The sequence below is a fragment of the Trifolium pratense genome, linkage group LG1, assembly GCF_020283565.1.
Source record: "Trifolium pratense cultivar HEN17-A07 linkage group LG1, ARS_RC_1.1, whole genome shotgun sequence".
Taxonomy (NCBI): Eukaryota; Viridiplantae; Streptophyta; class Magnoliopsida; order Fabales; family Fabaceae; genus Trifolium; species Trifolium pratense.
In genome coordinates this window covers 28,195,845-28,211,669 of record NC_060059.1, presented here as the reverse complement: position 1 = coordinate 28,211,669, position 15,825 = coordinate 28,195,845, and the positions used below count along the sequence as shown (strand labels likewise).

General features: G+C 29.6%; 2 protein-coding genes across 2 annotated transcripts; one reads left to right on the top strand and one right to left on the bottom strand.

Annotated features, from left to right (window-relative positions):
- Positions 1 to 7,842: 7,842 nt before the first annotated feature.
- Positions 7,843 to 8,738, bottom strand: LOC123891672 (histone H1-like). The gene is made up of 2 exons (XM_045941584.1): positions 8,550 to 8,738; positions 7,843 to 8,103 (listed from the first exon to the last, which is right to left on the bottom strand). The coding sequence occupies exons 1-2, from the start codon at positions 8,736 to 8,738 to the stop codon at positions 7,843 to 7,845; spliced, it is 450 nt and encodes a 149-aa protein (XP_045797540.1).
- A 4,431-nt stretch (positions 8,739 to 13,169) lies between these two features.
- Positions 13,170 to 13,682, top strand: LOC123891667 (proline-rich protein 2-like). The gene has a single exon (XM_045941580.1). It carries the CDS (start codon positions 13,170 to 13,172, stop codon positions 13,680 to 13,682), a length of 513 nt encoding a protein of 170 aa, XP_045797536.1.
- Positions 13,683 to 15,825: the final 2,143 nt, after the last annotated feature.

The window sequence follows — 15,825 nt, the reverse complement described above, 5'->3', positions numbered from 1 at the left end:
TCCTCTCAGAGCTATACTACTATTATGGTAGTGGTGGATAGATTGACAAAATATGCACATTTCATTCCCATGAGAAGTGATTATACCAGTAAGTCAGTAGCTGAAGTTTTTATGCAGAACATTGTTAAACTCCATGGCATGCCAAAATTCATCGTATCTGACAGGGATAAAGTATTCACCAGCAATTTTTGGCAACAATTGTTTAAATTGCAAGGCACTAGCTTGGCAATGTCATCTGCATACCACCCACAGTCAGATGGGCAAACAGAAGTCCTCAACAAAGGGTTGGAATTGTTTCTTAGGTGTTTTTCATCCCACAATCCTAAGGCTTGGTGCAAGGCACTAGCATGGGCTGAGTACTGGTACAACACAGCTTTTCAAACAAGCATAGGTATGACCCCTTTTAAAGCTCTTTATGGAAGGGAACCACCTTATCTGACAAAGTATGAAGTTCAAGCAGGAGATTCTTCAGCACTACAAGATGAATTATTAGAAAGAGATAAAATTCTGCAGCAATTGAAATTGAACTTAGAGAGGGCACAACAGTATATGAAGAAACAAGCTGACAAAAACAGAACTGAGGTGAATTTAAAGGTTGGAGAATTAGTGTTGGTTAAGCTTCAACCTTATAGACAGCAGTCAGTGGCCCTGCGAAAGAATCAAAAACTAGGCATGAGATACTTTGGTTCATTTGAAATCATAGCTCGTGTTGGCAATGTGGCTTACAAATTGAAATTGCCAGATCATGCAAAAATCCATCCTGTGTTTCATGTATCTCAACTCAAACCCTTCAAAGGCACGAATCAGCAGCAATATCTACCATTACCCCTAACAATGTCTGAAGTTGGTCCTATCATCAAGCCAATAGCGATATTGGGTGCTAGGACAATTATGAGGGGGTCTCAGAAGGTCCATCAAATTCTGGTACAGTGGGATCAGACATCTATAGAAGAGGCTGCGTGGGAGGATCTCAGTGACTTGCAGAAGAAGTTTCCTACGCTCAACCTTGAGGACAAGGTTGTTTTTAATGGGGAAGGTATTGTAATGAAGCCTAATACTACAAGCCTTCTAGAATGTGATGAGCTGGTAGAATCACAGTGGAGCCCACAGAATGTGCAAGAGAGCAATTCGGTTATGGAAAGGAATGAAAATATTGGACCACGTGTTAGCGTGAGGACAAAGAAGGAGCATAACATGTGGAAGAAGTTTGTTAAGGAATGATAGTATTAATAGTAGTGGCATTTGCATTTTATCATTATGTGTATTTTGAGTAAAGTTGTTATTTCTCTCCCTCAAACTTTCTTATTGTACACATTTGCTGGGTTTGTGATCGTTATTCTTGCTTCCATCATTGGCTTGAATTCCGGATCTATTCCTTTTAGCTTCATTTAATACAAGTTGCTATTTCCTTCCCTATCATTTACGTATTATCCATTTCAGTAACATTACATATCACTTAGAATTATCTCTCGTGTGAGAATTAAATTTCAAAAACTAATAGGAAGAAGGATCAATTATATAAAACAAAGATTTTTTTTTTATAAGCATGTAAAACAAAGAATTAAATTTGACAAATATAGAGATTAATTAATATTAGATGGAGTATTTTGTAGGGAGATATTAATTAAAAGTTGATCTTAAATAAATTACTTATGGACATTGTCCTTTTCTATTATATTTTTAAAATAAGAATAGATCTAGAGACATTATTAAAAAATGATCAACTAGGGTGACTATAGCATTAAATTACAAGCGCATGCAAGCGTATGTCTGCAATGTGGTATCAATGTTCTTGTGTGTGTAGAAGGAGGGTGACATGGATAAAGAAAATATCCTCTATTCTCTATGCAATGTGGAATCAATGTCCTTGTGTTTAGAGGGAGGGTGACATGGATAAAGAACATGGATACAAACCAAATTACATGTTCCTTCATTTCTTATATTTTCATATATCAAATACAATGTTTCGAGCAAGTGAACTAAATTACATAACTTACCCCCCTTTGTGTATTTAGGCAAGACAATGAGGCGAGGCAGGGATGAATTTTACCTTCCTAAACTCAAACTTATAAAGTTTGGATATCCCCATATTCGTCCCAATTATTAACGGGGATGAAAATCATATTCGAAAACTCATACCCAAATTGGGTTTGAGTATCCCGTGGGGTTCAGGTATTTTGCCCTTTCTCCATATGAACTTGAGCTGCGTTTTTTTTTTAATTAATTTATTTATTTAATAAAGAATTAAAAGTGGAAAACCACTTTGTTTCAACAATCTTTATACCGAAAAAATAAAAATATAGAAAACAAACTGTTTAATACTCAACTTAAAAATATGACTATAAGTTTGTCAAGGATTTCTAATTTAAGAGTGATAATGTTGTAATTTATGAGCATTAATTACAAAGAGTATGTTCCAACATGACAAGAAAGTGAAAGCGAGTAAATGCTAGTGTTTTTGAATTTTGAATTTGAAAGTTGCAACATTTCATGAATTGTTGCAGAATGAAAACATGCAACTGTTGGATATGTTGCTATTGGCCAAACATTGTAACTTTTGGTAAAAGGAATTGTTTCACCAAGGGTTGCTACCTTGTGAAACAATATTAATGTAACCTATAAATAATTCATTCTGAATTTAGAAATTCAACAACAAAAATCACAAATCCTCTAGAACACAATTCCAACACTCTTTGCTACATTCGAGTTTTCATCTATCTTGTACAAACTCGAGAAGGCTGAATTATCCTAGATATTGCTGCATTAAAAATCTAAGACAAATCAAGAGTGCTTGAAATACTATAAGGAAAGTGTTCCATACAAGATTCCAGCCTGGATCCATTCAACTTTGAAGCTTTACATAATAGATAAAATATAGTAATTCGATATAAGCAGACGGGTTCGGGGACGGATTAGGGGTGGGTATCAATATCCCCAATTACCAGACCCACCCCGTCTTTTAAAATCGGATAAAACTCAAACTCAAATCCAGTCAACTCGGATTTTCCCCGTCAAAATCTAGGTCCTATTTAGTAAGGATCTATCTGTTACAAACATAAAACTTAAATGTTCTGCTTGTAACTTAAACCTTAAAACTTAAAAATTTTAAAGGGTCTACCTGTTATAAACGTAACAGTTAAAGATTTATTTGTAACTTAGAAAATTTAAAAGACCTATTACTACAAACATAAAAGTTAAAGACCTATTTATTACTTTCAAACCGTTATATTTTCGCCCGTGTTTTCAACAATTGACCTTTCAACTCTTTATTTTCTAAGCGTTTACTTTTCAGTCAATTTAAGTTTGCCTAATTTATTTTCAGTCAAATTTACCGTTTTCGTTCATTTTTTCGAGGATCAAACTGATTAACAGATATGTCTTTAAGGGACCAAACTGATTAACAGAGATGTCTTTAAGGAACCTATTCAGACCTTTTTTTTTCTTTAAGGGACTTATTCGGTCCTTTTTTCTATAAGGGACCAATGTGAAACCAAAAATATCTTTAAGAGACCATTTTACTAATTAAGCCTAACAAATTTAATGTTAGTACTCCCTCCGGTCCTTTCTATAAGGAACACATTGAAAAAATCATATAGACCAAGGAAAACACATTTAAGATAGTTATTTTCATTTAATACTCTTATAAATTTAAATTTATTACATGTATACCCTTATTTAATTACTTTTTATTCAACTAACTTACTTATTTTTAAATTCCCTCTCATAATAATAAGGGCATATGTGAAATTGTACATTTAAAACATTTAAAAATTGGTCAAAGTTAAGCCACTAGTTTCAGTCTAGTGGTGAGAGATTTGGGTAGTATGTTATAGGTCTTGGATTCGATCCTGAGCTCATTGTAAACCAAAAAAAAAATAGTCAAAGTTTCTTATAAAAAAGATCAAATTTTCTTCCAAAAGTGTTATTATAAAAAAGACCGAAGAGAGTATTACCTTAAAGACACATGTTAAAATTAAAATTTAAAACAAAAATTGCTTAAGTTAACATTTTTAAGACTAATTTTACTTTTAATATTCTTAACATATATGCCACAAAATAATATTTTTCTTAAAAAAAATATATAAATATTCACACACATTTATATATTTTAGAGCGACTCACATTTATCGTGAAGGGAACTGTTGTGCAGATCGAATGGCTGCTTTAGGCATTAATGTTAATGGTTTTTACTGGTGGGACAATGTTCCGCCGAGTGTTCAAGGAGATTATATTAGTAATTTAATGGGTCTTCCGTCTTTTAGATTTCATTAAATCCACCGCACTCTTTTTCCCTTATCCTTGGTTTTATCCCTTGGGGTTTTCCAGGAAAGATTTTTAATGAGGTAGTGGTAGGTTCCTTGTATTATTGTTTCCTTGGGTTTTGGTCTAGTCCCCCCAAGTTTGTCTCTTTTTTCTTTCTTTTTAATAAATTTATTAGGGTGCTGCAAATGATAGGTGATGATTATGGGGTGTCAACATAGTTGAGATGTCATAATTATTATGTGATGCCTATGCACGCTAATGTTTTATAAAAAAAATATATAAATATTCACACACGTATATGGGGTCTAATCTGAACTGTTTGATCTAAAATTAACTATAAATATTTGAAATACGATTTAACCGAATGCTGCTTTTAGTGCAACAAATCCTTATCCATGTGAAGAGTACTTGTAAAAAAAAGATGAGAAATGTTATCTAGACTTTTTTTTGTGACAAAAATACAACATTCAGAGATAATTATGTCATTTTTCTAATAAACGATGCAAGAAAATCAAACGTAATGCATACACGAGCCGATACATGGCATTGGCATACACGAGCTCTGAGTGACTGCCATCAATTTTTCACGTTCCAATTAATTAAGGGCTTCTTGATGATGGAATAAACTAGAATATACCAATGAATATGTGTGACGTACAATAGCATGATCATAATAAAAATATTTTAATTTGTGGTTCTACAATACGAGTTTTTTCCTTTCAATTTTTAAGTTCAATTTAGTAATTGTAAATGAGATTAATTGAACTTTCAACGAATGATGACTTGTGCTAACCAGCATCCAAATTTTAGATAGTAAATAATACTATTAATAGTTTAACAGTTATGTTAACTTATGTCTTAAGGAAACATGGTAAGCAGTCTAAAAATAGAAATTTTGTATTAATTATTTTATAAATTTTTTTAAGAAATTGAATGCATGGATTTCAACTTTCAAGAGAGTATTCTTATATATAGAGTCGCGGTGATATTCATGGTGTAAAAATTTGTCGTTATGCTCCAATTGTTTGTCATTAGGGCCAATAGTAATGAAGCTGGGGTGATGAAAAGCATCTTAGCAATCTACAAGGCAGCGTCGGGACAAGTCATTAATTTTCAAAAAACTAAAATATTTTGTAGTCGGAATGTATCAAGTGTTGTTCGAGATTTTATATATTGTCAACTGTCTGTCTGGTATTCATGTTGTCTTAGGCATTGGAAAATACTTGTGATTACCTGGCCTATATGATCGGACACATTAAAAAATCTATTTTCAATTTTATAATAGACGTAAAGATTTTGGAAAAAATTAACTCTTGGAGTAGTAAAAGTATCACTAAGGCGGGACGTGAAGTTCTTATATCAAATCAGTTTTTCGATCTATCTCGTCTTACTTCATGATGAATTTGAAAAAATGATAAACTTCTTTTGGTGGGGTTATTCTAGAGCGCGCAACAAAGGCATATCCATCGGTGGGGCCAAAAGTTACTTTGTTGTTGACCTTTTGGTCTTTGATATGCTTCTACCAGAGGAAAAGAGTTGGGATGTGCCTCTGCTAATGTCATTATTTGAATTTTGAGCATTTTGGCCGCTAATATTACAAATAGGGTTAAATTTTAATGATAATTTTAGTCCCTACTAAATTTTAATGGTAATTTTAGTCCTCCATAATATTGCAGTTTCTAATAATAGTTCCTATTTTGAATTTCTTTAAAAGAATTGGATACTTTTAGTCCATCAAATTAGTCCCTATAAAATGCAAATAGGGACTAAAAATGAATAAAAAAATTTTAGGACTAAACATAAAAACTCGCGATTTTGTAGGATCTATAAAACATAGGGTTAAATATGTTCTTGATCTCTATAAATATTTCAAATTTAAGTTTTAGTCCCTACAAAAAATTTCATAAAGTTTTGGTCTTCAAATATCTCCTGTCATGATTTTTGGGTCTCTGCTTTTCAATCAACCTGTGTATATCATTCAAAATTTTAATTCTTTTTCTTTCCACGATCATGTTTAGTATATTATAAGAATCTCTCTTGTTAGAGAGGTTCTTATAATATTATAAACACGAATACAAAAAACCATTTAAAAATGTGAAAGTACATAAGAGTTGATTAAAAGTAGAGATCAAAAGTTGTGATAGAAAATATTTGAGGGAACAAAAATTGCTGAAATTTTTTATATGGACTAAAAACAAAATTCAAAATATTTATAAGTAACCAAAATTTATTTAACCTTATATATCTACTACTAATATATTTATAAGTAGAGGGTACGTGAACCGTTTTCGTGTTGATGGTCGGTTCATTTGCTTGAAATTTTTAGGACTTTAGTTTGTCTTCTAGGATTAACTAGCAGTGGATATTGGTTTCATAGTCATTGGACTCACTGGGTTAGGTCTATGTCCCCCATTTTTTTTGTAAATATTTTTTCTTTTTTTAATATATTAATAAAGAGATATAGGCATTAGATGAGGATGTAGTCTGTTTTGTCGCATGATGTCTAGATGTTCTTCGCCTTATAAAAAAAAATTCACTATATATATATATAGAAAGAAAATAATATAAATACAAAAAAAAAAGATGATATGCTTAAAAATAGAAACTAAACAGATTATAGATTGGAACAAAATAGAACAATATATACTCATAAAAATAGCAATAAAACAGATTAATACGATCAATTCAATAATCTATTAATAAAAAGAATAAAATAGTCAATAAAAAAATTATAAAAAAAATAAGATGAACATGCATAAAATTAGAAATATAGAAATAGAAGCATAAACAATACTTTTCATAAACAAAATATACTATTAACTATTAATAATAATAATAATAATAATAATAATAATAATAATAATAATAATAATAATAATAATAATACAATAAAGTTAATTACTAACAAATTTACTAAATTATCCTAAATATTTCTAATCAAATTTCTAATTTTTTATTAAAAAATATACATGGGACAATTATTTGTGACAAATACACAAAAAATTGGATAGTTTATCATTGATAATTATAATCAAATTTATTCATTTAATAAGTTTTCCAAAAAATAGCACAATAGTTTCATTTATATTTTAACAATATTATATTACAAATTTTTAAATATTTTATTTTATCAAAGTACACCGAGTACTGGTTAGGTACACCGATGTATGTAAGTTTAATCTTTTTAAAATATCCATTAAACTAGAAAAAAAAATAACATTTACTTTTCTTTTTTTTACAATAATAGTAACACTTACTTAAAAATAAAATAATGGCATTATTATTATTATTAACAGAACAACAAAATAAGATATAACAATCTAGTGTATATGAGCATTAAAGTTAAATGATACGTATTAATTAGTTCTATTGCGACTAATTCGATACTCTGTAACTGCGATCGGTAGAAGTTGAAACTATTTTATGATAGAACTGACTCTCGAACTAGATTAAATGGTCCAATACTATCTGGTGAAAACCAAAAAATATATAAGCAACTAAATATATGAAATTTATTTAACCAACTTTTGAGTTTTTGTGTTTGTCATTGCGTTTTCAATCGGACAGTGTCTTGTTCTATCAAATCCTGGTCTGCTTCATCTTCTTCTTCTTATAACTTTTTAGTGTCATCTTAGGCTCATTATTTTCAAAATCAAGAACATATTTCCCCTTCTTAAAGCCAAGTTTCCCAGCCATACAAAGCTTCCTCAACTGAATATGAAGAATAGTTGTGTGGGCGCATGGTAAATCTTCGCCGTATTCGCTTCTTATAAACCCAGAAATTGCTTCCTCAGTCGACCCATATTCTTCGTTCAACTCCTTCATTGCTTTCTTTATCATCTACATTCACCCAAAAAATAAAAACTTTTAAGAATATTTAATTTAATTGAAATAAATAAAAGCAGAAAAAATAGACTTAATGTTAATCTTTAGTTTTAATCCTCCATTTATGAGTCAAAGGTATTGATAATTCAAAATTTGGCTGAAAGTTAATAACACTAGTGGAAAAAAGACTTTTTAAATAGGTTCCTGGAGGCTATTTAAATCGGTTCCTGGAGCCAATTGCCGTGTCCTATATTTTCAAGGCTTTAAATCATGTGGATAGCACCCGATTTAAAATGTGTGATTTAAAATGTGTTTTTTGCACTAGTGTAAAATATTACAATTTTTTTCAATCAAACTTCGATTATTCCAAACATTTCATCCTTAAATAAAACTCGTTAACTTTCCAAGACATTAGAAAATAACATAAACTGACTTTATATGAAATTAAGAGAGTTACATACCAACTCATAAGGAGGGTGAGTGGGGGCGTCGAAGGATTTGAAAACTTGTGGAAAACGATTGTCAATGAAAGAGGAGACGATTGAAGAATTGATGATGGAGCTAGAATTAGGGTTGATTGCTACCATACGAAACAATAGTGATTTTTTCAACTTTTCCATTACCACCTTGTTCCTTTCATCTTGCATCATTGTCTTTTAATCAATCGCACTAAATAAAAAAAAAAAAAAAATTGGTATCCACTCTACTCGTTTCTTCACTTGTACTTACTCTTTGCACTTATATAAGAAAATTTTATGAGAAACTTTTTGTTTCTTCACTTCTTAAACTGTATTTATTACTTAACCAGTACTCCTTTGTATCCTAGATTTATTGATTGGAAATTTATACAATCAAATCCGTCAAATTTTGGTTCTTTCGTCTACCGATAAAAATAATAATTACAGTAATAAATAACTAAAATCTCAATCTCTAATCTAATCAAATCCATTGCGATTTATGTTAGGTTTGTATTGATTGATTCTTGATTTTTATTTTTTTCTTTCACAAAAGATTGATTCTTGATTTTAGATTGTATTAGATTTTTGAATCCGGATAACAGGATTCGAACTCATGAACTTTTAGTTATATTTCTTTATATACTTACCAATAAGCCATATCAAATATGTTGAAATAATTTTGTAACAAGAAGTAATCAACATCATGTAAATGCACTCTTTTTAAACTTGATACGTTTTATTTTTCTTTCTAAAAACAAAAACAAATTTTTTTTCCATCTACAAAATCAAATATGTTGCTGCGTTTTTTTAACATTTTTTTATTAAAAACCCGATTTTTTCCCCGTTTTATACATATTCATTTTTTTTGTTAAATAAAAATCATTAATTAAAAACACATCAATATATAGATGAAGTTTCACGTGTTTTCTGTTTTCATTGCCAATATGGATCATCAAAATAGAGAAACTCAACTTGCGCTACGTTGTTTAAAATGTTTTTATTGCTTTCATCTCTCTTTTATGTGTTCTAACTAATCATTCTCGCTCTGTTTTATATTTATTGATGATTTTTGTTGTTGTTGTTATTAAATACATAGCACCATTGGATCAAAATCCAATAACTGGCTTGGAGAAATACGTTAATTATTGTCGAATCAAGTATCAAACTTATTATGTTGAATTTTATCTTGATGAAGTAAGTATACCTATTATATCATATGATTGTATGTGTGGCACCGGTCCTCCCCATTTATCTCACTGTCGTCCATGAATATCTTGCCGCATTTGCTCACCGGTTTCTTTGCTTTTGAGATGTATATTGCTTTATCCTTTTGACATTTTTCTTTATTTGTTACTAATTTCAATATCTAAAAGGATTTTAATTTATTTGACTTATAGGGTACAAATTATTTTATTAATTTGTTTAGTCTTCAATTAGATTGATGTTGTCCCTACTATTGGAGATTCAAGTTTGGATATAGTCTTCATTATTCAATCATTGTTGACTCCCTCGAAGTTTTGCATTTGCAGGAAACATTAGATAGCTAAGACATATTCTTTTTGCATCCCAACCAATGCAAGTTTTTAGAATTTGAATTTTCCACTCTTTTTTTTTAAATTTTTAATTGATATATATATATATATATATATATATATATATATATATATATATATATATATATATATTGCATTGGGAAAACTTCTCAAGTCTTGGATCAGATATGTATTCTATTTAGTGGTTAATTTGTAATTTGGAGTTATTTATTCTTTGATAAATCTGTGGTTTTTGATGTATTTGTTGATTTCAACTTGGATGCTTTGTTTGAAAAAACAAAGTTTCTGCATTGGAGACTGTTTTTTATTGCAGATTTTTTTTCCTGCATAATGCAGAACTTTTGGAGCGTTTTAGCTAAGTGTAAGGAGTGAACAACTGCTACTGGTGCAAAAAAGTGAGGTAACTGCTACAGGTTATTGAGTACATTATTTCTAAGTGTCTTATAAGTTTTCTAACTTCAAATAAGAGTAATTTTTTCTTTCAATTTAATTATTTTATGACTTGATAGATGAAGAGTCACTTCAACAATTTTGGAATGGACAATGAGTTATGAAGAAGGTTAAGAAGAAAAAAAGAAGAATTTTCAGGGATAAATTGGAAGAACATAATAAGTTGTGAATCAAATGAATCACTTGATGTTTAGTTAAATTTTTTATAGATTATTACTTCCCTTATGATACTTTGAGAAATTAAATTTATTTAATATTATGTCATAATAAAGGAGACTATTCCTTTTGAAGAACAATTAACCAATTTAACCTTTTGTTTGAATTCATAGGTAGCTTATTCCATTTTATTTCTTTTTTGTGTATTTTAAAGTTGTCTTGGAAAAACTCAAATTGTGTTTGTTTTGTATTTATTTTAATTTCATCTCTTCTCTATTCATCATCTCATTGTTGTTGATACTACTCTTTGGAAAGTATAATATGGATTTAAACTGTTCATTTTTCTCCATATCATGTTTGTCTAATAATTGTTTGTATATTCATAATTGGTTTTCCTTTAGCTATTATTTGTTCACATCAGTATATTGGATATATTATGCAGGTTTATATATGTATTATTCAATCAAATAAAAAATGTGTTGTTACCACAAAATCCACAATATTCACCTGTGTAATACCCGTGCATCACACGGGTGAAATATCTAGTCAAAAATAACAAGAGAAGACAAAACCAAAACCAGGAAATACTGATAATCTGATTAACTAGAGAAGACAAATTTGTAACTTCTACTCAGAACAAAATACTATTATGTAGTCTTCAAATACTCCAAGTAGTAACTAACCAAATTAAATGACAAGTCTTAATTCCTTTCGTGTTTCTCACCAAACCACCAAAGGAATTGAAATGAATCTAAACTTTCTCATGAGAAATAAATTTCATCTTCAACCATTTATAAATACTCATCCAAACTACGGTCGAAAAATAGCAATTAAAAAATAATTAAAGTAATGATAGAATAAGTTTTTTTTTACTCAAAAACAATAATATTCATTCATTCATTCAAATTCATAGGAAATACATCAATCGAAATCATTACATATTTAATTTCGCTAAAAACTAATAAGGATGAATCTGCAAACATGCTCACAGCATCCGAGTTAATAGCATAAAACGGCATAATATCAAAGCCTACTATTGATTTGACAAACTTCAAATGTCCGGAATAATCATGTATTCGGATCTGCAACGTTGATGATGCTAAAGTCATTGAATCTACACTGAATTTGAATCGAAACAAACCTACAAATCTGAACAAAAGAACAAACACCATACAAAGACGAAACAAACACCGTACTAAGACGGGATAAACAAAACAAATACTCCGCACTAAAACGGGATTAAAATAACACCAAAGAAATCTCGAATAAAACTTAAAAGTTATCTACAAGTCCAACGTCAATCACCACGGTACTAACTAATGATTGGTTAAGAACAAATAAATATTTTTTTAATCAAGATCAAATAAATATTACTACCTTTTATTATTCAGAAATAAAATTATTAAAGATCTCTTTTCTTTTTTTTCTTTTTTTTTTTAAAAAAATAAAATTATAAATGATCTCTAATTAAAGATTCAATGACGAAAACAATATTGTTTTTTTAAACAAACGTGTTGCCTATGGAAAAATGGAATAGCTCAGACACATGCATATATACATAGCTGGTAGAAAAATAAATACGGGTAACAATCATTTTCTTCCTATTTTATTTTATTCCTTCCATATCCATGACACGTTGAAATACCTATAAATAAGCCTACTTTGTGACTGAGGACAAATTTGGTGAGAATCATATTGTTTTTTGGAAAAAGAGGAAGGAAGGGACAGTATAGGTGAGGTAAGTTTTATTGTCACATTTTTTTCCTTACTTGTCGTTGTTGATGCTAGATTAGGTTATGTTTTTTTATATGAATGATGCTTGACTAATTGACTAGGTTTATGTTTGTGTAACATTATTTTAGGAATTAGGATCTTGTATGGTTATTGACGGTATATAGCTAGCTACATATTTTTTTATTGTTCCATCTATTTAAAAGCTGAAAAATTTTGGATTTTTTATTGGTGTTGGTGGTGATCTTTTTATTGGTGATTAGAAACATATATGTAAAAAAAAAAAGTAAGGATTTTTTATTTTTATTTTCTTGTTTAAATATTTGCATTCCAAAAAAATATAATTTCTTTTATTAAAATTTATTGATTCTTTTAAAATTTTCCAAATATACAAAACTTTCATAATATATAAAGTATTATGAAATCTTATTGTAAAAAGTCTTTTGAAAAAAATCTCTCAAAATCCAATCAAATCATGTATTAAAAATCTTGATTGTAAAAAAGTCTTGTAAAAAAAGTCTTTAAAATCTAACAAAATCAATATAGTCCAACAAAATCTCATAAAATCATCAAGATTTTTTTTGCCAAAATCTCATATTAGTTGTCCTTATTTATTGTTGTCCTTATTTATATGTTGTTTTGCCAAACCTAAATCTCAAATATACTTTGTTTTTCCAGACCAAAATTTCAGAGAAGAAAGATGGAAATTTTAAAGGTTTATTTGGTCGTTACTATGTCTTTTTTATTTTTGTCTCTTGTCGTGGCTGATTTGAAATTTGGAATGCCCCCAAAAGGGCCTGTTCCGCCTTCAGGACCTAGTAGAGGCTCTTCTAATTCTCCACCTCCACCACATCATTCCGCAAATTTGAATTTTGGAATGCTGCCAAAAGGGCCAGTTCCGCCATCGGGACCTAGCGGAGGAATTTCTGCCTCTCCACCTCCACTACATCATCCAAAAAATTTATATTTTGGAATGCTGCCAAAAGGGCCAGTTCCGCCATCAAGACCTAGCGGAGGAATTTCTGCCTCTCCACCTCCACTACACCATCCAACAAACTTGAATTTTGGAATGCTGCCAAAAGGGTCAGTTCCGCCATCAGGACCTAGCGGAGGAATTTCTGCCTCTCCACCTCCACTACATCATCCAACAAATTTATATTTTGGAATGCTGCCAAAAGGCCCTGTTCCACCATCAGCACCGAGCAAAGGCTCTTCTGATTCTCCTGCTCCACCAAGTCGTGTTTAACAATTTTAAATTTTAGAATATATTACCAAATGGTGTAACAATTTCTTCATCTTATTTTGTATTTGGTACTTTAAATTATTAACCTTTGCCTCATCAGATTTGTGATAGATATAACCAAGGGTTTATTTACTTATTCCTTTTGCCTCCTCATTATTTACCAAATTGTGATGTTTTCTTTTTGTTTTAATAACTAAGTCCTTTTTTTTTTGACGAAACATAAAAAGGGTTAAAGTCTACAAAAAGTGAAGGATAATTAGCGAAAGGAGTGACATATGTATTCAATCACAATCAGTTAATAATCTTTAAATCCCTTGCACTAATTAGAATTCCGGTAATCTTTTTGGGCTCGGTCTAGGGTGGGGAAGTGGGATAGGTCTCCCACGGTGGGTTATCAATTTTTTTGCATGTGCACCGTACTCCTGCATGTACCATATCATTTACTTTTTTTTTTTACTGTAACAAACAAACACTTTGTTGTCTGTGTATTCTCCTCCACCAATCCACCATAGTTACTCTTCAATATCAAAAGCACAAAGATTACAGACAGAGGAATTTTTCTTTTGCAACGACCCGGATAAATCTGCAACGATTTTCTGCAAAATTGATTGAGATGCAACAATAACCTTCTACAAATTTCTGTTTTTATTGAAGCCAGGGGACTAAATTTAAGGTTGAAAACATAACAATGACAAACTGAGTAAAAAAATTGGGAAAAATAAAAAAACGATTATTTTGAAACTTATTTAACACAATCTTTAATCATATATTCACCCAAAGTTTGCTTAAAATTCACTTAATATTTGAGAGGTTGTGTGCTCCATTAAAATTTGGTGTTGTTGCAGAAACAAGGAAAGGGGTTGAGAGAAGAAAGGTGAAAGAGAAAAAACTATTATGTGGGAACTTTATTAGAGTCTATTGTAAACCTTCTTAATCTAAGGGTAAAAATAAGTCTCCTACCATGGGAGACCTATCCCATTTCCCCACCCTAGACCGAGCCTTCTTTTTGCCCTAATCAACAAACATAATGAAAATAATGATGACTTATACATATATATTTTTTTTATAAGCAAATCTATTATTTATATGTTTATGAGTTTCTCTCTCATAGTCTTATTTTTATGTGGCATCATTTCATTGATTCATGTCTTATGTGGCATTCTAATATTTCTCCAATTCCTACGCGGCTAACTATGAAGGCCTTTGCAATTTCTCTAATACATGATGATATCATTTTACTTAAATTTTTTGGCTAATTTGAAAATTCAATCATTTTTCAATTATTGTTTATAAATCGTATTTAATGCACCTATTAAAAAAAATTAAAAGGAAATAACTCAAATTCAAATATAAATAATTATATCTCATTAATATATATATATATATATATATATATATATATATATATATATATATATTAATATATATATATATATATATTAATATAATACATAATATTATACATGAATTTTTTTTTTGTGAAAGTATTATATATGAAATTTTATATATACCAAACAATGGAGTTTTTTTATGTAATATATTTTTTTTATATATCCCACAAGAGTTTTTTTTATAGAAATTGCTCAATCAGGTTTTATGAACAAATGTCTATATATTAATATTTTGATACAATTGAAATTTTACGTATGGAAATTTTTTATTATTGACCAACTCATTTTTGGAATATATATTGATTAAATTAAATCAATGCTGAAATGGATGGAAATTTCAAAAATTAAGGACCAAAAATCTACTATAGTTTCTATATATACGGGTCAACATGTAAGAGTGAGGGTCATTGAGTGTCTCAGCGCCCTTCTCTATTTTCTCTTCTCTTCTCACCTTCACTACTCTTCTTTTTTTTTTTTTGACATAATCACTACTTTTTTTTCTATCTATTGCTATTGTTGGTTGTTTTTTTTAAATAAAAAATCTATTGCTATTGTTGGTTATTTCTTATTTATTTGTTCAATATAATTTTTGTTGCTCTCAAGTGGAATGAAATCTAAATTTTATTTGTTTTTCTTTGCAGGTATTTTGTTTACTTGTGTTAGGCTACAATAAGAGGATTCAACATAAAAAAGAGAAATCATTTTCTTCTCTAAAGTCAATAATATTTTGTAAACTTTTTTTTTGGTAGAAATTG

Excerpts from the sequence above, each read along its gene's own strand:
- LOC123891672 (XM_045941584.1), bottom strand. The coding sequence starts at position 8,738 with ATGATGCAAGATGAAAGGAACAAGGTGGTAATGGAAAAGTTGAAAAAA. Across the intron at positions 8,104-8,549 it reads CTCACCCTCCTTATGAGTTG|ATGATAAAGAAAGCAATGAA; the intron begins GTATGTAACTCT and ends GGGTGAATGTAG.
- LOC123891667 (XM_045941580.1), top strand. The coding sequence starts at position 13,170 with ATGTCTTTTTTATTTTTGTCTCTTGTCGTGGCTGATTTGAAATTTGGA.